Source organism: Pavona decussata, unplaced genomic scaffold (genome assembly GCF_977016875.1).
Source record: "Pavona decussata unplaced genomic scaffold, jaPavDecu1.1 SCAFFOLD_158, whole genome shotgun sequence".
Taxonomy (NCBI): domain Eukaryota; kingdom Metazoa; phylum Cnidaria; class Anthozoa; order Scleractinia; family Agariciidae; genus Pavona; species Pavona decussata.
In genome coordinates this window covers 488,022-511,270 of record NW_028145570.1, presented here as the reverse complement: position 1 = coordinate 511,270, position 23,249 = coordinate 488,022, and the positions used below count along the sequence as shown (strand labels likewise).

The window sequence follows — 23,249 nt, the reverse complement described above, 5'->3', positions numbered from 1 at the left end:
TTTTTTGGCGGCAAAATTTCAAGTTGCGCAACGCAATATCACGCATTCTTTCTGACTAAAACGATTCAGTTAGTTCAATCGCGAAGGGAGGATAGGTTAAAAAATCGGTGAGGCCTACAATAAATAAGGCCACTAGTGCTAAAGGTAAAAGCTCTAAAAAGCGTCTTGTTTATTCAAAGTCCATGCCGACAATTACTTTTAAATTAAATTATTTCTAAATTAAATTATTTTTAATTCTTAAAAGACACCGCACTTTGTGGAAAAAAATGAAAAAACCTATAACTTTGCTCAAATTCAACGAAAAATCTCCATTCTTACACTAAAATGATTGTCAAATTATTCTCTACAGAATGAATAAAAGAATTATGATGCGTCGTGAAAAAAAATTTCACGTTTTTTTTTTCACTAATTGAGTTTACGACCCCGGACTTTCTGAAAAACTGAAAAAAAATTGTAACTTTGCTCTGATTTAACGAAAAATCTCCATTCTTGCACTAAATGATCGTCAAATTATTCTCTACATATTGAATAAGAATATCCTGATGCGCCGTGAACAAAAAATGTTCGCGTGTTTTTTCCACTAATTGAATTTAAAACTCATTCACTGCGCACGCCCGAAAGTTAACGACAGAACCGACCGACCAACCAACCAAGTCAGTCAGCCATCGCTATAACTCGTTCATTGCGCATGCGCGCATTCACGAGTTAAAAGGAGAAAAGGTATTTGAGTATCTTTGTTTAAAATATAACAAAATCTCCGTGACAATGCCCCTTGAACGTCATCACGTTGAGACGTTTCGTTGCATATAAAAACGATTTATTTTGACTGTTGCCCCTTTTAAGATATCAAATAAGATATGCCGCAACCAGCAGCAGTCATCTTTGGTTGCTCTTTCAATATCCATAATGGCCGAGGCCTCTGGAACAGATGGTTCCACCATCGTTTCGTTTGCAAATGTGAAAAACAATTTGGCCAACTCTCGATTAAGTTTCGGCGCCCTCACATAATAATAATAATAATAATAATAATAATAATAATAATAATAATAATAATAATAATAATAATAATAATAATAATAATAATAATAACAATAGTAAGCTTATACAGCGCTATGTTCACTAATTGCTCAAAGCGCTGTACAACAATGGTTAAACTATAAAATACAAACTAACAGCTACTATAATGAAATAAACAAAACTACAAATAGCTAGACACCATATTAAATTAAATTAAGTATGTCTTCAACCGCGTCTTGAACTGGTCAACAGAGGTAAAACTCCTGAGTTCGAGAGGTAATTGATTCCATAGCCTAGGAGCAACTACAGAAAAAGCTCTATTACCATACGTCTTTAACCTAGATTTAGACACAGCTAAAAGATTCTGAGAACTAGAAAAACGTGGACTATTATGGTAGTGTAAAAGTTCAAATAGGTAAGTTGGTGCCAAGCCACATAAACCTGGATTAAAATTAACGGAACGATGATTTCAGAAAAACTACGTTTATAATTCAAAACCCGCCTCATCTCAGCTCAAATGATAAATAAGGAAGTTAAAATATAGAAGGGCTTTCATCAGTTTCCAATGATCAATTTGCTTCTTCAGTGTACAGAAGAACATGGCAAAGAAAGGATACAGCAAGATCTATGCCGATGATGCACATCCCGAAAAAGTCAGCCTTGTGTCTTTTCTGTACTTTCTTTGGATGAGCAATGTCTTTAAGAAGGGCAGTGAACGAGCCTTGGAGAAAACGGACTTTTTGCCTCTTTCAGAGGAAAACACTTCCTTCTTTGTGATAGAACAGCTTCAGAAAAACTGGAAAAAAGAAAAAACAATGTCCAAGGAAAATGGTAAACAACCCAAACTTTGGAAAAGCGTGTTGAAGATGCTCTCTGTTAAGGACATCATGGCTCTCTTCTCAACCGGGACCATGATCACGCTCTGTCACATTTTTCAACCATTGCTTCTCGGATATCTCATAGCGTATCTGACTTCAGCTGAACCACAGCCTAAGTATCTTCTCTACGGCTGTGGACTAGCGATGGGTATCAATGAAGTGATCGGTACTCTTAGTATCCACCATTTTGGATACAGAGCTGAACTGTTAGGAATCAGAATTAGCAGCGCTCTGAAAGGACTCGTTTACCGCAAGGTAAGCTTAAGAAGCCATGTTACAGTAATATTTTAGTGGTCATACTGTAGTGAAGAAAGTGGAACAGTTTAGTTTACTTAGTTACCAAGAAAAACTCTTGAATCTAGGGTGGGTCCTGGTACATTATAATTATAAATCAACAACACAAAAGCGTGCATTATGATCGCAAAATGGACTCAATTCAATCATAGGGTATGGGCATTATAGAACTTTCAGTACAAAGGTGCAAAATATAACTAAATAAATGATGACTCGTAAAAATGCTTCAAATCTAGGCTTTTAACAGCGTTTTTGTTGTGATGGCATTGAAAAGCGCTACACGGTCTCATGAATGCACTCATTTTCGTCATATTTCTACATTAAAATGTTATGTAGTATAACAGTTATTTAGAAGACCATCAGGAAGTTTGTCAAACCATTTCAAATTCTCTCCTACGGGTACGATTCGATGGTTTATACTTCTGGCTGAGAAATTTCTGAATTGTGGTTGGCTGAGAGGACCTGTTTTTCAGTTCAATTTGAAATACCCACATGTAGAAATTACAGTTTCCATAGTAACTTACGAGATGACGACGCTTGCAAAGGAATTCGAAATAATGACGAACAGATTAGCAAATTTCGCCTTCCCGAAACTCAACTAGAACTTGACTGAAAACAGGACCCAAAGATAAACACGAACACCTGGCTTATTTTATGGACAATTCGGGCTGACATCAGGAAGGATGAACGCAATTTGATTGCGAAGCTAAGAACTATTTTGGTCCTATTTTAAACTGGCCGCGACGGAACAAGCCACCGAAGACTCAACCGGAAAATCGCGGTTACAAGGGGCAGATAATACGAGTTTACAGTGTCGAAAGGCGCCACAATTTTCCCCACAGATTCAAATTCGCAAAACTCATGAAAAATTGGCCACTAAACTTTCAGCGGCAAATCCGAGTTTTCGGATTTTTCTTTTAAATGCGTGGGTTGAGACTGGCACTAACTACAAAGGCGCAAGGACATTCTAGTCCTCAAAGCTGCGATCCTTTTGCCCAGCGCCACGGATCACATAAAGTCTAGCACCACAAAACGCTGCAAAACAGCGTGTGACAAAATACCTTCCCTAAAATCTCATGGCAACAAAACAAGATCTACAATTAGGTGTCTTAACGCAAATAAACGTGAGGTTTTCAAACTTCTCCTTAATTCACTGAGCATTAAGTTTCTCCTGACAATAAAGTAACAATAAACTAAATGAACCATTTTTTTTTTATTTTGAGATTCTTCTCCTCACCAAGAATGCACTATTTGAGGTTTCAACTGGACACGTGATCGACCTAGTATCAAACGATGTTCAGCGATTGGAAGGGGAGACTATCGTGATTTTTTTCTATGGACTTCAGTCGATTCTTGAAGTCACAGTGGTAACATTTTTAATGGCCTTTTTGATTGGCTGGCAGAGTTTGATGGGAGTCATATTTCTTTGTCTCCTCTTACCATATTTTGCCGGGTTATCCTATGTTGGTGCTAAACTACGCTTGCGCACTGCCGTGGCATCCGACCGTCGTATCTCTTTGATGAACCAGGTGGTCTCTGGCATCCGCGCCATCAAAACTAATGCGTGGGAAGATGAATACCGAGAAAAGATAAAAGCTAGTCGGAGGTGAGTAGAACTAAGCCGCAAGTTCCAGGTTCCTTTCGACTGATTTTTGACCCTGAGACAAAAGTCAAAGTAGTGATAAGCCGAGATTGAGCTGTCTAGTAATTATAACACAATCCAGTTACCGAATTATGCCATTGATGAATGGTCCACCTCTATATAGGTAAATGGACCCTTGAAGTTAAACCAATGAATATAACACTCCCACTGATTTCCCGCAAAATTAACCAGGATTTAATCTCTTTGCAGACAAGAGGTAGATATCATTCGTAAGAAGAGTGCCGTTCTGTCAGGTATTGCTGCTTTGGAATACGCTGCAACACCAATAGCGACCCTGGTGTCTGTAATCACTCTGGTACTAACTGGTCGTCCCCTCACACCTGTTACCGTTTTCATGCTTGTCGCTTTCATCAATGCCCTACGAATGAGTTTGTGCTTAAAAATGGGCTACAGCTTTCTGGGAACGTACGACGCTTTTGTTTCACTCAACAGATTGGAAGACTTTTTTCTTTTAGAGGATCCTCCTTCTAGCCGTCAAGACCAGGTTCTGGATGAACGTAATGACACCGACATAGCTTCTTCGGAGAAAAATTGTAAGAGAAATAATCAAGAAGAACTAGAAAGGGAAGGCATTAGCGTGCTTGTAAACCTGAAAGATCAACACAAGTCAGTGCATTGTAAAGTCCCGAAGCGAGAACGAGAATTTATTCTTCAAGATATCGAATTTACCACTGAAACAGGGAGTTTGATGGTTATCACCGGGCAAGTCGGCAGCGGAAAATCTATTCTTCTATCAGCAATCGCAGGCGAAGTTCCAGGCACAGTCCCACAGCACGGTGTCATAAAATGCAAAGGAGTTCTTGCTTACGTGCCGCAGATCCCTTGGGTATTCTCAGGAACTATAAGAGAAAATATATTGTTTGGTGAACCATACGATGAGGCCAAGTACACCAGAGTCATCGAAGCATGCGCCTTGACAGAAGACATCCATCAGTTTCCCGAACGTGACCTAACCGTTGTTGGCGAACGCGGTGCAGTTCTAAGTGGGGGTCAGAGGGCTCGAATAAGCTTAGCACGTGCAGTCTACGCAGATGCAGACGTTTACCTATTGGATGACCCGCTGAGTGCTGTGGATTTCAAAGTTGGCAAACATATCGTTGAAAAATGCATCATAGGACTGTTGGGTCAGAAAACGCGATTGATAGCTTCTCATCAAGAGCAGGTTATGAGAGAGGCTGACAGCGTGATTGTGTTGTACAAAGGTGGTGTCCTGGGAAAAGGAAGCTTCACTGAGCTAAAAGAAAAAGGTATCCTTAATACAACTGTTGACCTGCTTTATAAAAAAATGGAGGAAAGCGATCCATGTTACAGGTTTGATGGGGAGAGTGAAGATAAAGATGACTTTTCTGACTGCTGTGGTAGAGATTTCCTCCACAACAGTGAAGCCGAGGGTCTCCAAATTTCAGATGAAGATCGCACAATCGGAGTGGTGTCATCTAAGCTTTACTGGAACTACTTCAGAAGCGGATTATCTTCGTTGCTGATTTTCGTGGTAGTTTGCTTGTGTCTTATTACTCAAGGTGAGCCACAGTGACTTTATCTGACTCGACGAGGTTTTGACACAAATAGTGGCATTACGTTATCAGTGTTAACTATTTTGCAAGTATACAATTTAAGGCCTGCCTCGTTCCCAGACGTGTCTCTCTCTCTCTCTCTCTTTCTCTCTCTCTCTCTCTCTCTCTCTCTCTCTCTCTCTCTCTCTCTCTCTCTCTCTCTCTCTCTCTCTCTCTCTCTCTCTCTCTCTCTCTCTCTCTTGCTCTCTGCGCGCAAAGGTGGTGGTCCCTCGCGCTTTGTCACCAGTCGCTCGCCTTTGACCAAATTGGGAAACAAAGCCCTTGAGGAGGAGGCTGATTTAAGGAAAGCAATTTCACATGACGTCACGGCGGCCATGCTGGTGTCCCAAAACAAAGAAATGGGGGCCATGTTGGTGTCCAAAATTAAACCTCTGGGAATTGAACTCTATTTTTATGCAACTACTTTCTTTTGTTTCGGTAAACCAATATGGCCGGTAGTCACGTGAATGAAAACACTCTATAAGGCGATTTCTGAAGTAGCAATTTTTTTTCATGGGGTAATGACGGGATCTGCAAAACCAAATAACTTTTTTAGTGTCATGGGAATTTCAACGTTTTGGGATCAGAACTGTGCACAAATTAAAAATTACAGCTTTCTTCGTACACCACACAAAAGATACCGAAGATTTTCGCAAAGGGAGAACAAATCATAACCAATCCTTGGCGATGTTTAAAAGCCAAATAAAAAGAGAACAACTTGAAAAGGTTGGCCCAAGTTTGTTCAAGGTTCAATCCTTACCTAAAAATGAAACGTTTTTACCGCCTGGTGATCACCGAATGAACAAAGTTACAGAAACAATTCTTAGCTGGGTAAATCTGGCAATCGCAATTTTTACAAAAATTGTTCTGCAACAAAGCAACGCATGATTTTGATTTTCTTGTCATATTTATCCTTTTTTCTAGGAATGTTAGTTTCCTCTGACGTTTGGCTCTCATTTTTGACAAAAAAACACCCAGAGGGTCAACGAGACACGACAAATTTAGTTATATATGGTAGTCTGGTCAGTGCAGCTTTTGTATTTGCCATCATTCGAGCTTACGGGTTTCTTTCCCTTTCGCTAAGATGTTCCGAGTGTCTTCACGATAACATGGTTGTGTCTGTTTTGCAAGCTCCAGTCCTATTCTTTGACTCAAATCCCGTGGGAAGAATCATGAATCGCTTTTCTAAAGATGTAGGCTGCGTAGACGAGGTATTACCAAGAACGTTTCTCTTGGCGATTCAAGGAACCTTGTTGGTATGTACATCGATAATTCTACCAGCTGTCACAAATCCTTGGCTTCTGTTTGTTGTTGTACCAGTTTCTGTGCTTGCTGTTATCATCTCGAGGTATTACTTGAAGACATCAAGGGAGCTGAAAAGGTTAGAGTCGATTTGTCGCAGCCCGGTCTTCTCTCATATTTCGGAGACAATAGATGGACTGGACACGATTCGGTCAAGAGGAAGACAGAGAGAATTTGTGGATCAGTTTTACAGGTATTTGCAGTTCCATATATTGGTCATCATCTCTGTGACAGTAGCATTTACGTAAACGGTACATGAAACACAGGCACGAGCCCATTGCACAAACATATTATCTACGTCACATGGAGGGCAAATTTTTGTGACATTTGGTTTCAATTTCGAATACTTGGATAGATGAGTGTTTAACGAACAATCTTTTCAGAACTCTCCTCAAGACACTTTCTATCTAAGAAATTTGAATGGGCTCAACAAAACAGGTTTAGAGATGGTCTATTTGAGGTTTGGATATACTCCACGATGATCGAGGCTTTACGGAAGGGGGATTGTGGGTGGGGGCTGGTTGACTGCGTATCTCGTATCCCAGTAAGATTTGGAGGATTCATAAGAGCCAAACTCGTCTTCATCGGTGCGACAGCAACCGTTTTCATCCATGTGTTCTCTAATTTTGTTAGTTTTTGCGTTGTAGCTATCAAGATACCCACAATCAGTCATTTGTCATGGTGGTGGCCAGTGCAAGATGGCTTGCAGTTCGCTTGGATCTTCTTTCTTCCCTTTTAACTGGTTCAGTGGCTATTGCTGCAGTTCTGGTGTCTCAAGATGCTGGTGTGTTTACGTATTCATGTCATCAGAAAACTATTACCCTTAATAGCTCACCAATACATTTTCTCTTGATTAAATTGATCGCGTGACGAGATATTGTTCACCCGTGGAGAGACATCGTCAGGTGGTAGGGTCAATATGGCGAAAATACCCGGACAGATAGTAGTCATCCACAAAAAAGCTTGCATTTGTTTTTCTAACTAATGAGTAAAAATTTGGATTTCAAGGGATATAATTATATATTGGTTCGAATTTTTATGTCACAAAGTTCAATTTGGTGAGCAGCAAATTAGAAATTCATCTGTCAGTGAGTTTTGTAAGGAAGAAAATTTAGCACATGTTTCTGGCTCAGGACTATCGGTCTGCTAGCTTACTTTTGTTTAATTGAATGTTCTGAGACAGATCACTCCTATCTTTACAAATACTGGCCCGAGGAACTTTGCAAACATCTACTTTAAGAACAGCAAATTTCCGTTGACAACTATCAGTCGATGGTCCCGAGACAGACACACCTTTTTTCAATGGTTCAGTAGGCCTATTTTTCTCTTGTATGAAAACGTGATGACACCTTTTCCATGCTCGTGTCCAGCTTAACACGTCAAACTTTTTTGTATATTTGTTATGTCCTTACAAACTGGTCTCACGGCAAAAAAAAAGCAAGCAAAACAATTTTGTTAAACGGTTTCTACAAGAAACGAGGAACAATACTTTCAGCTAACGCAACCACCGGTCACCACTGCAGGAACGATAACCGAATGGTAGCCGCGAAAATAGTAGCTTCGTTTTGGTCAAAGAATTTCACCCAGGCTCTCGTAATCACATAGGCGGTGGAGGGTGAGGGGCAGGGGGGGGGGGGGGGGTGAAGCCCCCCTAAACGAAAATGTGGGGGGGGGTCAGCCCGCCCACGTTTCGGTCCCGAAAATATCGGCAACGCGGCAGAAAATATTCTGGTCAGTGATCTTTTCACAAATCGTTTCACAATGGTCGCGGTGGGCGAAATATTATTTTCTAGGACTCTTTGAACAGCTCCATCCCGATTTCGAGAAGCCAATCAACTGCTGCCTTTTTTCCATTTAACTCCGAAACAGCCAGTTTCCCATTGACGCAACAGCGGCCTTTGCGTCTGTGGGAACCCAGTCAAATGCGAAGCTGAAAGATCAGATTGAGTACGATGAGCCCCCCCCCCCCCCCCCAATGTCTCAAAACGCTCCGCCGCCTCTGTATCAATACTCCTTACTCGTTTCCAGCGCTGCCACAAATGGAAAAATTACATCTTTTTTAACCAAGAAGGAATTAGAATAGAGGGAAACCATCGATGCCATTAGCAACAGCATACATTCAAATCTCATATACGAGTTTGCTTTTACTTTTAGCTTGATAAACCGTCGAACTGGAGACATTCAACTGATTTGTATGAGTAGAACTTCTGTTTATTTTACATAAAAATGATAATTCCCCTTTTAAACAATCTAGAACCTGGGCTTAATAACCCTCGACAGTTTCCAAGCGTCCTGGTTACGTGACCGATGACGTCACCATAGTAACTATGATAGAAATATAAAAAAAGAGAAAGCGACCACTATCGTAAGTTTAGAGTCCCACAGGTAAATTCTTACGAAAATACATCGACCACTTCAAATTTAAATGAGAAAGATTATGTTGAGCCCCAATATTTATAAGAGAAAGTAAATGCTTTTTCTTTTTAACCAGCCTTTGCCGGCCTTGCCCTGGTTTACGTCATACAGACTGTAGCTACTACCCAATACGCTGTCCGAAAAACCTCGGACGTGGAGAATTTCATGACGTCAGTTGAACGAGTCATGACGTACACAAAGCTTGAATCTGAGCCTGGATACAAAGTGGAACGACTCTCTCCGGAACACTGGCCGCGTGATGGAAATATCACATTCCAAAATGTTTCAATGTCTTACTATCCTGGAGGTCCACAAGTTCTGAAGAGGATCAATGTAAACATCAAAGGAGGAACAAAGATTGGTGTCGCAGGCCGCACAGGTGCAGGGAAGTCATCCTTTGTGGCAGCTCTTTTGCGCATGCCAGACGCTGACGGAGACATAATTGTCGATGATGTTCCAATACACGAAATCAACCTGCAAGAAGCTCGAAGGTGCATTTCCATTCTTGGCCAAAGTCCTGTCCTTTTCAGTGGATCACTCAGGAAAAATCTCGATCTTATGGGGCACTTTCAAGACGAAGACTTATGGCGAGCTTTAGAAGAAGTACGACTGAAAGATTTCGTGGAACGCTTGGAGGGACAGTTGGACTACAAATTTTTGGAACATGGTGTAAATGTCAGTGTAGGGGAACGTCAGTTAATCTGCTTGGCTCGTGTGTTGTTGCAGAGGAACAAGATTATTATCTTGGATGAACCAACTGCGCATGTGGATCCAGACACAGAACAAACAATCTGGAACGTAGTGCGTGAGAAACTGCGTGACTCCACAGTCATCACTATAGCTCATCGTTTGAATACTATTAAAGACTGTGACAAGATTTTGGTGTTAAAACGGGGAGAAGTTGATGGATTTGCTGAGTTTCATGCATTGATGAAAAGGAAAGGAAGCACGGCATCTTAAAATGGCTTGTTGTTGAAGGGAACATTAATTTCCAGTATATGTTGTAAGTATAGCTATACACATCAGCCATATATTTGATCAGACTTCTACTTGTATGAATTAGTTGAAATTTTCTTCCTTCTATTGACATTTCAGGCATTAGCTAGCAAATAACAAATACACACGTCGGTGGGGAGCGTTTGCTTTGGTTTTGCATTACTACGCACTGTGATTGGTTAACAAAACTCGCGCCACCTTCTCAACCAATGGGAATCCAAACCAAAACCAATCGTGTTTTGGCCGCACGCGTTTTCCCGCGCTTGGCGCCAGTTACATGTCTTACATGCATTTGCTTCGAATTCTGATTGGCTCGTTGTGTTGTTTACATATATTGCGATTGGCCAGAGTAATTACTTTGGTTTTCGTTTTACGACACTCAATTGGAAACCGCTCTAAGCTAATTTGGCCACCGTAATTAAAGAGATTCGAGAGCTGATGTATCGAGCGTTATAATCCATCAAATATTTTCGCTCGCGCGCGATTGGTCTAAACGCCTCACGTGACCGAATATACCCCAGCTAAAACTGGGGAATATCCGATGATATTCCGCAAGTGATATTCCCCAATTTCAAAAACTTCAAGGCGCGTCTTGTTTACAATTAAAATTAATGTCAAGATGGGGGAACGGTTTGCTTTTGTGACAGAAGGAGAGATAAACCTGCTGGTCGATAAAGCAGTATCAGAAAACAACATACGCTCTAAATGTTTTTGACGGTGAACTGTTCTTAAACGAAATGTTCAAATACTCAAGCTCGTTGCTATATGTTGCGAAAAATATTTGAAGGATAATAACCACAATAGCCTCCATTTGGCTTTAAAAATATGCTCAGATATTTGTCCTTGGTCATTATCTGCTCCTCGAAGCTCACAGTTTTCCTCGAGCTTCGCTCTCGGAAAACTGTTCGCTTCTCGGAACAGATAATGTCCGCGGACAAATATCTGAGCATATTTTCGCGCCAAATGGAGGCTATTGTTTATTTAGCTCTTCATTAGAAGTGTTGTAATACAACACCTCCACATGCTGCGAGGACAGCGTCACGCGTGAGCTTAGGCTACTTGTGCATTTCTGGCGATCCCTGTAATAAGTGTTTCAGCATCAGCTGAGGACCATAGATTATTCCTCTGTTTTTCTCAAGTGAAAAATGTAATATAAAACTGTCAGATTTTGTCCTCAGTTTTTCAATCTTATCCTATTGCAATTAACTCTTGAGTATCTTTTGTTGTTGTTGTTGTTGTTGTTGTTGTTGCAAACAAAATCAAATTAGAGCCACAGATGCTTTCTTCTGGTCATTGTATTGGAAAATTACGGGCACATCGAAAAAAATGTCGTTTGGACGTGGAAGTCATATTTTTTTTGTGGCATGTACGCCAAACAAAATTTTGAGATTCTTTCTTTTCCCACGTTCATTTGAGCGATTGGTTAGCCTTAAAAAAAGGGGAAGTCTCATGGTGTTTTTGGCCTCTTTTGTTAAAAATGGTGAAATAAGACCTTCACTTTGCTACAAAACAATTCTAGAACAATGAGAGGAGAGAAATCAACTCAATTCTTGACAGGAACAATTCGTACTCTGTTCTATCGCATTTTGGAAATAAAAATACGAAAACTTGAAAAACATTAGCCTAACATTTTTCAAGTTTCAATCCATTCCGACCTACTCTGTCTCTGACCAGGGTCACTGATCGACAGTTTTATTGCACTAGGGTGATAATTTATAACAAAACTAGACAATTATTTTTTGTTTCTGTTGTCAGACAAACATTTTTGGGTTTTGAAATGACATCAAATTTTCGTGATACTTCCCCTTTAAGCGGTCTTTGTTCACGCTAAAAAAGTTGCACCTAAATGTTGGGGAATGTGGGACTTTTGAATGAAAAGTGTTGATGGTTGGCAAGGACAAGAAATAAAAAGGAAAAACTCGAAAGTTCATTGTGTATATCTCTGGCCCAATTCATTCTGTCCTGTTCATTTAGGCATGTGCTGTAAGACTTTTCTACTTATCTAGCTGATTACCAAAAACATCTTCTAGAGGCTCTCTCCTCTGCTGAGGTTCCTTCATAAAAAAGGGGTGGAAAATTCTTCCGGATCAAAAATGGGAAGAAAAACGGAAATGGAGTAAAAGGGGGTCGACAGGAACAGCGAGAAAGGGGAAGCCTCCTTTCTCTCTTCTTCTTTCCCATCGTCCCCTGCGCTCCTCTTTATTTCACTCTCTCCAGTCCCTTATTTGTTATCGCTCAGTCCCTGTACTCCTCTTTATATCCTTATTTGTTCCCTCGAGCGTGAAAGAGGCCTCTCACAGTGGAGTGGACAGTTCTAGAGGTGAAAGGGATACTTCCACAAGTGGCACAAGGACCACGTGCCTCTCAAGGCCAGTTCCAGCCGGTAAAGATGGTTGACTAAAACTGCTATGTCATTGCCAGGGAGTTCCATAGTATCAGACCACACCCAGCCATGGTTGACAGCACAGTAAGTGCTATGATAGCCCATCTATGTTCAATTTGTCCCACAGGCACATGAAAAACAAGGGGTGTGTTTGATAAAGACTGGTCCTACAGAGACAAGGAAAGAAAAATAAGAGATATTTATTTGTTTGAAACAAACAGTAAAACATGTCAGTCAAAATAATTAATGGCTGCAAAAACACAGCACAAAAAAACCATTATGTTAATGAATTGAATATTCTTGCCTGAGAGCGTCCTCGGAGACCCAGGGGCAGTCAGTTGGGGGCAGGCGAAATAGCACGAAGAAAGTTTTCAAGAACGGGCGAAGGAGCCGGCTTCTTCACCCGTTCTTGAAAACTTTCTTTGTGCTATTTCGCCCGCCCCCGACTGACTGCCCCTGGGTCTCCGAGGATGGCCTGAGAGCAGCTCAGTTATTGTTTCTTTTGGTTAACAAAACTAATCTTGTATTAATTTTGATACACACTTGCTGAGTTGGAATACAACTACAAACCAATTCGCCGATACCTTTTTTTGAAAAGTAGTTAGGGATTTATGGGGGCAAGACTGTTTCATATGGATGCTCTACTTGTTTATGAGTCAGTAGCGACATTAATTTAAGTGTCTAGGAATCCACATATTTTAAAACTTCTAGATTTTACTTTGACAAATGCCATTAAAGGTCTAATAGCTACCGAGGAGAGGGAGATCATTTATTTTCAGGGTCTCACGATGGAGGGCGTAGTAGAGCAGGGGACTTAGTAGAGCTTTTCTGGTATCTACAAATTAATGATTGTGAATCTCACTGGAAAATACCTTGCTGAATGACTTTAGCATGATCCAGTCACACCAGACAGATTGTACCTCGGCATAACAAGGAGCCTCAATCAATTCAGTTTCACACCATTTTTCAAGATCCTTAATTCCTGTTAAACGAAACCAAGAACAAACAGCTTAAGACAGGGTAATCAAAAGGGTGCACCATAAATATCACCAAAGGAGTATCCATCCTTAACAGTATAAGAAGTACAATAATGATAATGACTATGGTGTATGATGGAGATCATTAACGATGTTACAACAACTTGTTTCTTTGAAAAGGAAACTTGATTCTTTGAAACATAAACTTGATCAAAGAATCAAATTGCATTTTAAAGAATCAAGTTTTGTTTCAGAGAATCAATTTATATTTTTTAAATAATCAAGTTGTTACAAGTAACATCGTTAATGATCCTCATCGTACACTGTAAATGACAATGATCATGATCATACATATAACAATAATTATCAATAATAATAATAATACTAATAATAATAATAATGGTGCCAAGATGACACCGAAACGTTGTTCCGTTTTTTTCGCTAATTTTTATAGTGAACTGTATTTCTAACTTTAATCTTATTAGAATAATTTATAAAAAGTTAATTTAATCCTCTCCCCGTGAGGTGGTTTTTTTTGGAACAAACATTTTAGACACCTATCAGTAATAGTACGTTGTCAACTCAGGTGCCCTCTGAAATAAAGTTAAATTTCAACATTCTTTTAAAATAAAACAAAAACGAAAGATCAGCCACAGCAAAATACTACTTTTCCATTCTCCGCTGCAAAAAGTAAAGAAGTCAAGATGCTCAAATGGTTGATTGACAATTGAATAGTCAGGTATGTTACATACCATTACATCTTCCTAGAATTGTTGGAGATGAAAGTGACACTGAGACAATTTTATTTCCCTGCACAGCTTGGTGATACCTCAGATGAATTGGTAAGCTAATATTTGTGGTTAAGGTTCTTAATCTACAAAGAAACAGAACATTATCCATCAGAATGTTGCATTGTTCTCATTTCTCACTAAGGTGGACTATAAACTTAAGTTGACCCACTTTATGTTGTTAAGAAGGAAGCCGAATTGAGCTAATGTTCAGGATAAGCAAGAAATGTATAATTATGCTGTATTCATTCCAGTGAGGTTTAGATAACAACAGGCCTTATTTGCATAAGAAAACAAAAAACAAGATTCTGGAAGTTGTCAGTAGTAAAATGACACCAATATGGAAATGGATTATTGATATACACTTAAGAAAGTAACGGGATGCAGTGAGGCTATAATATAATTCACCTGGAGTTGATGACAATCTTCGGAAACACAAAGATCTTGTTTGAAGAGGAATAGTGTGCCAAGGATTCTACATTTACAACCTCTGTACTTAAAACCTGATGACATACAAATTAATAAATTAACACTATTATATACATGTAAGTGACATAAAATTAAAAATATATATATATATATCTAGACAAAGAAAACTGTCAATCCATTGATCAAACAAGAGATAACCCTGTCAAAACAATCATGGCAATTTTTTTCATATAACACGAGTGTGGTTTCGGGGGGGGGGAGGGGGGACTCCCATATATAAAATTAATGACAGGAGTGATTGTTGTACCTTTTGGGGGTTAAAATGTGTGGTTTGGTACTTCTGTCAGAGGAATGGACCTTTAAGGGTATTGAGCCAAAAAATATCACAGGAAGCAAATGTCAGTCAACTGATTTGGTACCTCTTAGGGGTAAAAACTATTCTTTGGACCATGCCCAAAAAACAGAATTCTGGTACCTTTTAGGGGTTCTTTTCAATATTCCCAACGATCACACCGTCACTTCTATATGGGAGCCCCCCCCCCCCCTGGGAGGGGATGCAGGAGGGGGGAGGGAGAGTGTGATAACAGGAACTGAAAAAAAGGTATTTATAAGATGGCAGGAGGTGGTGGGAAGAGGAAATTATTGTATAATATTGGGATGTTTTTCAAAACAAAAAATTTACTCCACAATTAGTGTCTTCCTTTCCAGGTACACCTGTATATAAATGGGTACAGCTATTCAGAAAGATGCTACCTAGGATAACCCTGTAAATGCCAAGGGACTAGACTGAAAAATAACTTGATTCTAACCTTGGGACCACCAAACTCCTCTCCATTTCTGATCTGATCTGGGTCAATGTAGATGCCTCTTGGAACATGTTCCACCAACAGGAGCTGACAATCCGTCAGATTTGTGTGATCACTAAAACTACTTACATCCCACTCCACATAGGTAACCACATCTCTAAGATTTACAAATTATAATAAGTTTCTATTAATTATAATTATAATTATAATTTCTATTGATAATTATTCTCCATACAGCTCAATTATATTATATTTGCCAATATTTGCTTCTTCAGTATAAGTACATTCCAATTTTCTAAACGCAGATAAAGGACTTCAAACACTGGTTGAATCCTCAGGGATGTCACTGCCTCAGTATACAGTCTGCATATAGCATAAAAAATTCACAAACTTAACTCAGTAGACATAATTAAATTATATAAGCTTATGCTGAGATGAATTTCAACCTTCAACATCCCCCCACCCTCACCCCCTGGCATCCCTTGGGCATTTGATCCTTTCCCGTGCCTGTGGAGTAGGGCAACTGACACAAAGGCCTTCCAGAGGGTTGGGAGAGAGGGGGGGGGGGGGGGGAAGGGGGGATACTTGGATGGCATGGGGCATTTGAACATAAAGAGTCAAGTTAATAACTTTTCATTTTGTCTGGTGGAGTACACGTGGTTCCTGATCCATGGACCAGTTCAAAGGGGGGTGGAGTGACAGGATGCTGCCTTTGAGAGTGTCTGGCTCTGCAAAAAGAGTCTCCACAAAGTTTGTAGTATATTTGAAGGTACGTATTACTACAGAAAAGCTGAGAAAAGCTATTCTTAACAATTTGAATGAACCAGTTTTTACCATTATTCTTATATTACTAACCTCATTATAGGGTAAAAATTCTACTGAATTGTGCACATGCTGACGAGGCTATTTATAATTTAAGGCTAAATCTAATGAAAATAAAAATTTATAATTCATCGGGTCTTTGAACGGCTTTTTAGCCCCGCTGGGTGGGAATTTGAACAAGCCAATATTCAAAGTTCATATGCCGGGTTGGACGGGAGGGGGGGGGGGGGAAATCCTGTGGGAGGATTCCAATATTGATTGGCGCATTATAATATAACATAAGCTAAAGCTTGCATGTACCTGTGAAAGCCAGGCTTGTTTTGACTTCTTTGAAGAAGTGCCCTACCACAGTTTCCTTCACCTCCATCGTTCGATGAAGAAAATTGAAAACACAATAGCATCAAGATGCAAGTAACATTTAACACGTTTGTATGTTGAACGTGTCTACAGCTAAGTTTTATAATCATAACGAACGGCCTCCTTTCCCGGAAGGAGATTCCCTTCAAATGCGCATTGTGGTAATGCGCATACATTCCACACGGAGTTCACTGGCCAAATCAGCGGGCCCATAAAACACACGTGCAAAGATGGCGGACCTCAGAGAACCTTTCGAGCTTTGTAAAGTTTTGCAGAATGGCTCTCTGCTTGGAATTTCTAGAAACGCTGAGGACGATCATGTCCTGCTTACTTTCAGAGATAGAGGGGTCCTTGTTTACAACGTGGGTAAAACTTTTACTAGATCAAAGACGAATGACTCAAACTTTATAGTTCGATGTTTACAATTCAGCTTCTACATGTACCTAAAACTTAAGCTTAATTTCTTCTCTTTTAAACCATGATCTTCTGTTACTATACAGCTTCAGCATCAGAAGCTTACCAACAACTGGTCCGTGGAACAGAGAGACGAGGTGACTTGTGCAGCAGTTCAGAATCGAATCGATAGAAGTTTTGTAATGGCGGTAAACAAAACGGTAGGTGCTCACATGTAAGCTTAGTGAAGTGCAGCAATCAAAGGAAGTTGGAGATGCTTAGGCTGTGACATTTGCCCTTTTTCAAACTATCTGATCAAATGCTTCACACTGCTCATTGGGCAGGCCTTTACAGAAAGAGTCCCACCATTGGGAGTTATGACAGATTATCATTCTGGGAAAATATCCTTTAAAATTAATGCAACTGTTCATGAATGCACTGCTTGTGTGTGTGAGGGGGGGGGGGGGGGGGAAGGTAGGGAGTGGGAAAATGTTGGATTTGGCAGAGCCAATAGACTAGGGCACATACATGTTGTCAGGGGGAAACTGGATTCCCAAAATGCCTGGGTGGTTTCTTGGTGATGGTTAAGAAATGGTGAAGTCAAGACATCATCCTTTTTTGCTTGAGACTTTCTTTACTTGCAAAAGAAGTTGAGACTCCAAGATAGATGGATAAAGTCAACATTGCAAGACCTGTGAAATTTGACAACAATTTTGCAAGATGCATTTAATAATATTTCTGGCACTCTTTGGTAGAGAGTTGCCATGAATTGGCTTTGATTTGTTGACTCACATACTGGTAAGTGTATATACTGTAAGTTTTCCTACATGTAATATGAGGCTTTCCATGATGCTAAAGACTAAATGCCAATCTGTAGTAGATTTAAAACATTGCATGCATACTGTGATAATATTATTAACATTGATTGTGATTATGATAATATCTTGATACAATGTACAGGTGTACATATAGTTTCTTCTGTAAATTACAATAAAATATATATATTTAGTGTAATATAATCAGTTTACTGAATGGATTACTCTGATGAAGCATGCTTTTACTAATATAATAGTATCTGCTTGCAGGAAATTTTCCTATGGAAGGAAACAGATTCTGATTTGAAGCAATGTCAACGAATCCAAGTAAGTGAATGTGGTTAATAATGACCAACATCAAATTTCTCCTTGTAATATCAATGCTTATTCAATCCCTGAGGTCATGAGAATTAAGGATATGATCACCCAAGGTGAATTTTCTTGATATTTTAATAACTTCTCCCCAGTACTTTTATAAGAAAAGTATGGGGACAAGGTAGGATAATTTGTTCTTTGATATAAGGGATTGATAAAAGGAGTTTTGTTTCTATAGTATGCAAGAAGACTACATTGTATGTTCTGGAGGCGTTTAATTCCTCACTTCTACACTGTACTTCAAAATGAAATGAGTCTGCTTGATATGGTTCCATATTTACACCGTATATTGCATTTTATTTCCTGATTGGTTCTCACCTATGTTCTTATATTCCAGTCAGACAAGGAGATCTTCAGTCTTTTAGTGTGGAACAGACTGCAGAGTGATCCACTTGTGATGTTTGAAGATGGCTCTTCAATGTTTGTGGCAGAGATTCTTTCTGCCAGTGAGAACAAAAGGGTGAAAAGGAGGAGGACTGCAAAGTCTTCACAAGGGTAAGTTGTCTCATGGTGATCAACGTCTGTTTTCTGCTTACTATTTCAATGCATCATCAGAAAGCAGACGGTGAGAATAAAGGAAAATAGGTCAACTAGGGGATATGTATAATAACATTCGTCTCAGAGGAAAATATAATTATCTTACAAAATTAATTTTATTGAGTTTCACTCATCTCACTACCTTGGACTCATCTTGGTGTTTATTAATAATAAATGGAGTGTGGTGCTTAGGGGGTGGGGGGCAGGGGGGTCTGATCTTCCTTCTTTCCAAATCCCTTACTGAGACCTGCAGGGTTTATTCTAAAGTGCAACATTGCAGGGTTACCTCATAAAAGACAAATTAAAATCATTAGTGCATAAAATTTGCTCCAAGAACGTGGTCCACACAGATTTCACCAAGGAAGGCTACATGTACATGTATGTACCCATAACAAAGCGATTAGGTAGTTGAATATCTTTTGTAAACTTGGTTATTTTTGAAACTTTTGTGCATTAATATACATGAGAAAAGTTACAAATTCAATCTGTTATCAAATTAATAGAATTATAAAAAGTTTGCTATATGTATATCATGTTGATTATTATTTTTTACTTAATTCACGTAACTCAACTTCCTCATGCATCCTTAAACTGTTGATTGATTCCCAGTTAACAAACTGAGGATCATTTTAATTCATTTAATGGCAAATATTATTTTTCAACTCTTCAAGTTTCAGTCTTCTTTGGAGTTCTGTCTTCCAGTATCAGAACCAGCCATATTCTGCATCAGCAGGGGTACATGTACTTATTGTAAGTTGTGTCTGAAAGAACTGCAGCACCTTCCTTTTCTTTTATTTTAACCTTTAATCTTTTGTGTCACCAAGTAGTGCTTTGTGTTTAAAAGATGGCTAGACAGTAATAAAGGTTGCTACCACTACATTACTACTTGTTCCTTTAATCATAATTCCCCCTTTTTGCTCCCAGAACGAAAATATGACATGGAGGCAAGCACTCCATCAACACCATTTTCTCTAAATACAGAAATAAAGCAATTTCATTGAGTGTGCAACAATACAGCTATATTGTTGCAATCTCAATTTTCATGATTGTGTGGTTCCAGAAAATATCCATACCCCCACCACGGAGGGAATTGGAAATTCCAGAGGGGTGGGGGGGTCAATGGCCCAGGAAATTCCAGAGGGGAGGAGGGGTGAATGGTTGGATAAGTTTCCAGAGGGTCAACTTCACGTTCATGTCAGACATAAATGTTCAAAATTGTAACTTACCAACTTTGCAACTTTGTAGATCTTTCTTGAAGAAATTACTTTGTTTCACTGTTTTAAAGAAACCCTTGTTACATTAAAAACATGTTTCCCTTCTCCGAAAAACCTTTTTAAGCGAAGTACTCCAACAAGAAATCTATGTCTGCGTTGCGTGACTCAGTTATTATAAAACTGTTGTTTGTGAAACTTTCTTGTGTAGAAAATATTGTTTACTGGCAACAATTGAATTTGTATCTATTCAGTGTTTAAAAGGGAAAATTTTGTATGGCTATAAAGTGAAAGCCCCAATTTTACATAAAACATTGAAATATTTGTTTGTTGTTTTTGTATGCTGTGTAGAGTTACGGGCAAAGGTCAATTCCCGGGGTCTGCGGTTTCAAGTTACGATCTGAAAGCTCTATTTGTCTCCCTGCCCTGCTAATGCTTATTTTGTCCATGCTATTCCGATTCAATAGGAAAACTATTGGAGAAAAATCATCAATTGAGTAGAACTAAAGCGATAATCTTTTTGATCTCCTAAAATTTGCATAGGAATGTAAACATGACATATGCAAATTAAATGAAAACACATTTTTGCATTGTCGGACTTATTCCAACAATTTAGATTTAAAATCTTCAGCGAAGCTAATGGTAAAGTTTGATGTCAATGACCACAGGTAAATATAAAACACAACAATTATTTCAGTATCAAGAGCTTTTTGGCAAACTCCTACCAGTGAAATTGAACGGCGCGCGCGCTCTTCGATAACGCGTATTTTCTCCTTGTGTAGGCAGTTCTTGATATTTCTGAAATGATCACATCAAACTGATTTTTGAGGCATTCTTTTGAAATAAAACTTTTCCAGAGGGGGGTGGGGGTATATTCTGTATTTAAGGAATTTCCAAAGGGGTGGGGGGGGGGGGGGGTTAAAAAAATACCTCGAAAATGGAAAATCCTGGGGGCTGGGGGGTCCTATGTGAAATTCCCTCCGTGGTGGGGGTATGGATATTTTCTGGAACCACACATTGTAAAGTTCAAGTCTTGTGTCATTTTCAAAAGTTTCTTGGATAGTACAACATTTTGTTAGCCTGTGTTATCCGCTATAGTTATTCTTGTATTGAAAGTGTTATGACATGTTGAAACAGAGGCCATTTAGTAGGGAAAGAAGATTGTCAAATTGTTTGGCTGACAACGTCAACCTTTAAATTATGCCATAATGGAGGAGACTTTTGACCATGTTAGTAGACTTTCTAACAAATTTTCAATCATGATTGGTGACTCTTTTTGATCATCCACAAATGCCCTGCAGTGGGACATTTTCTAAATTCAAATGTCCAGCATCCCATCTCACCCCCACCCCTTGTGGCTTTACCTTGACTGGCAATATTTAAGACATCTATCTATTCACTGTCAAATGTACAGTACTTGTAGACATATATGAGGTTATAGCTTTATAATTTACATTTTTGTTTGTACCAATTATGCATTATGTTTACCTTCCTTTAGGGAAAAAACAAATACATAATAAAAATTACAAATCATGGCGGGTCAAGTCATGTTAATCAAGAAAAAAATTCAGTGGATCTTGAATTAATTCCTCCAGCAGAGGTATGTATATATTAGTTTCATGATACATAATTATCATTGTGCAGTGTTTATTATATAATAATGAAAGGCTGAGAGCATTCCTGTATATAAACCATCTTATGTCAAATTTTAGGTCAATTTTTCATTTTGCTCATGCACAAGTACTTGGATTTTTGCATGTTGCCTTCAATGTAATCAAAGAATACTGCTCTTTTTTTTCACTGCAAAGCATGGTTTTTTCTTTCCTTTTCTTTCATTGGCTTGATATTAATTTTGGCCTCGTATTGTGCAGTTCCAGAAATAATACCTACCCACCCCACAGAAGGTCATCAGAAATTCCTAGGGGGAGGGGGGTCTTAAAAAGTCAACATTTTAGAAGCAATGTATGAAGCTAAACTGGAATTTCCTGGGGGGATGGGGTTGCAAAACAAAAAAACCTTCCATGGGGGGAGTATGGATAATTTTTTATTTTCTGGAACTGCACATTACTCAAAGCTACATGTAAACATAAACCAGTGAAAAAAACAGCCTGGCAATGTTCTCTGAATAAATTGAAGGCCTACATGTATACGTACCAGTATGCAAAAATTTTTGAAGACACTTCTGAGATGAACAAAAAATGGGCCTAAAATTTGACTTAATATGTTCATGCTCTTAGCTCTCCAATTACATAAAACATTAGACATAGAGCAAAAAATTAATTAGACAAAACATTGCAGCTGCAATGCTTAATCCCACTAAATTCAAGTCCTTACAGTGTTTGCACAAAATCAACAAACAAACAAACAGTATTATGGACAAATCTTATCAGAAACCTCTTAAAACCTTCCTTGAACTTTGCGGCATATACTAATTTACAGTTAGACCTAAACACAAATTTAATTGTTTGATTATATTAATTTTGTAAAAAATCACCATTTTTATTTTGATGTTTTATTAATTCATTGATAACAGGATGCTGTGCTGTTGTCTTGTTGTGTCTGTGAGGAAGGACATCACATTGTATCTTACTGTGAGTTTATAAGATTACTTGAATTGTCAATGAATTTTGTCCATGCATAGGATGCCTCAACATTATACTCACTCCTTCACCTTCTGAGGTCTTCTGCTGTTGTGTTGACATTTTTTTGAACAAGGATTTAGTTTGCTATGGCATAAAATGTCTCGATCTCTCCAGGCTACATGTACATGTAGGTACAGTGCAATTCACATTTGCTTTGGTTTTAGTTGAATTACTGTGCTCTGTGATTGGTTAACAAAATGTGCACCAATTTCTCAAGAAGCAAAAGCATTCATGACTTCCTTGCATGCGTTTTCCCGTGCTTGCATGCTTTTGCCTTGAGTTTGATTCTGATAGGTTCCCTATGCTGTTTGCACCTGCTGTGGTGGGCTAGAGTAACTATTAGTTTGGTTTTGGTTTTATGACCATCCACTAAAAGCTAAAAGGCGGCCCGCGGTCCACTTCCCTTTCACAGCCCCACGGCCCGCGGTCCAGTCCATATTTTTTGTCGGGGTATGTCAATAAGATGATTTAAACCTACTTTGTTTTTGTTTATCGAACTATGAGTTTGGTATTTTTTATTCAGCTAAAAGAAACACTTGTAAGTAATTCATGAAATAACATTATTTTGGTTTATTGAGTACACAATTTTTAAAAAG

The 23,249-nt window shown here is 38.9% G+C and overlaps 3 protein-coding genes across 5 annotated transcripts in view; 2 read left to right on the top strand and 1 right to left on the bottom strand.

Moving 5' to 3' along the window:
* Positions 1-1,616: 1,616 nt before the first annotated feature.
* On the top strand, positions 1,617-12,438 carry LOC146464991 (ATP-binding cassette sub-family C member 4-like). 2 transcript variants are annotated; one of them, XM_085129042.1, is made up of 6 exons: positions 1,617-2,150; positions 3,413-3,795; positions 4,042-5,372; positions 6,330-6,900; positions 7,355-7,491; positions 9,199-12,438. In XM_085129042.1, the coding sequence occupies exons 1-6, from the start codon at positions 1,617-1,619 to the stop codon at positions 10,080-10,082; spliced, it is 3,840 nt and encodes a 1,279-aa protein (XP_084985168.1). In that variant the 3' UTR covers positions 10,083-12,438. The 2 variants fall into 2 exon arrangements, 1 of the variants encoding a protein (XP_084985168.1); XR_014868378.1 differs by lacking the exon at positions 1,617-2,150 and having other exon boundaries at positions 3,428-3,795; positions 9,199-10,567; positions 11,104-12,438.
* Positions 10,265-16,856, bottom strand: LOC146464990 (GPI alpha-1,4-mannosyltransferase I, stabilizing subunit-like). Its single transcript, XM_085129045.1, has 6 exons — positions 16,624-16,856; positions 15,505-15,658; positions 14,675-14,769; positions 14,231-14,352; positions 13,374-13,483; positions 10,265-12,668 (listed from the first exon to the last, which is right to left on the bottom strand). The coding sequence occupies exons 1-6, from the start codon at positions 16,854-16,856 to the stop codon at positions 12,525-12,527; spliced, it is 858 nt and encodes a 285-aa protein (XP_084985171.1). The 3' UTR covers positions 10,265-12,524.
* Positions 16,857-16,909: 53 nt separating this feature from the next.
* LOC146464989 (nucleolar protein 11-like) overlaps positions 16,910-23,249 on the top strand; it is a 30,921-nt gene continuing 24,581 nt past the window's right edge. The window contains exons 1-7 of one of the 2 annotated variants that reach the window (XM_085129044.1): positions 16,910-17,042; positions 17,181-17,294; positions 18,159-18,215; positions 18,601-18,758; positions 19,472-19,541; positions 21,510-21,611; positions 22,545-22,602. In XM_085129044.1, the coding sequence (XP_084985170.1) occupies positions 16,911-17,042; positions 17,181-17,294; positions 18,159-18,215; positions 18,601-18,758; positions 19,472-19,541; positions 21,510-21,611; positions 22,545-22,602 (691 nt within the window). In that variant the 5' untranslated portion in view covers position 16,910. Of the gene's footprint in view, positions 17,043-17,180; positions 17,295-18,158; positions 18,216-18,600; positions 18,759-19,471; positions 19,551-21,509; positions 21,612-22,544; positions 22,603-23,249 lie in introns of both variants that reach the window. The other variant, XM_085129043.1, reaches the window with a different exon arrangement.

Bases quoted from the DNA above. Each gene is read 5' to 3' on its own strand.
- LOC146464991 (XM_085129042.1), top strand. From the start codon at position 1,617: ATGGCAAAGAAAGGATACAGCAAGATCTATGCCGATGATGCACATCCC. The intron at 2,151-3,412 runs GTAAGCTTAAGA...TTTTATTTTGAG, and splicing joins AAGGACTCGTTTACCGCAAG to ATTCTTCTCCTCACCAAGAA. The intron at 7,492-9,198 runs GTGTGTTTACGT...CTTTTTAACCAG, and splicing joins TCTGGTGTCTCAAGATGCTG to CCTTTGCCGGCCTTGCCCTG.
- LOC146464990 (XM_085129045.1), bottom strand. From the start codon at position 16,856: ATGTATGCGCATTACCACAATGCGCATTTGAAGGGAATCTCCTTCCGG. The intron at 14,353-14,674 runs GTGAATTATATT...GTTTCTTTGTAG, and splicing joins AAGATTGTCATCAACTCCAG to ATTAAGAACCTTAACCACAA. The intron at 13,484-14,230 runs GTATGTAACATA...TTCGTTTAACAG, and splicing joins AATTCTAGGAAGATGTAATG to GAATTAAGGATCTTGAAAAA.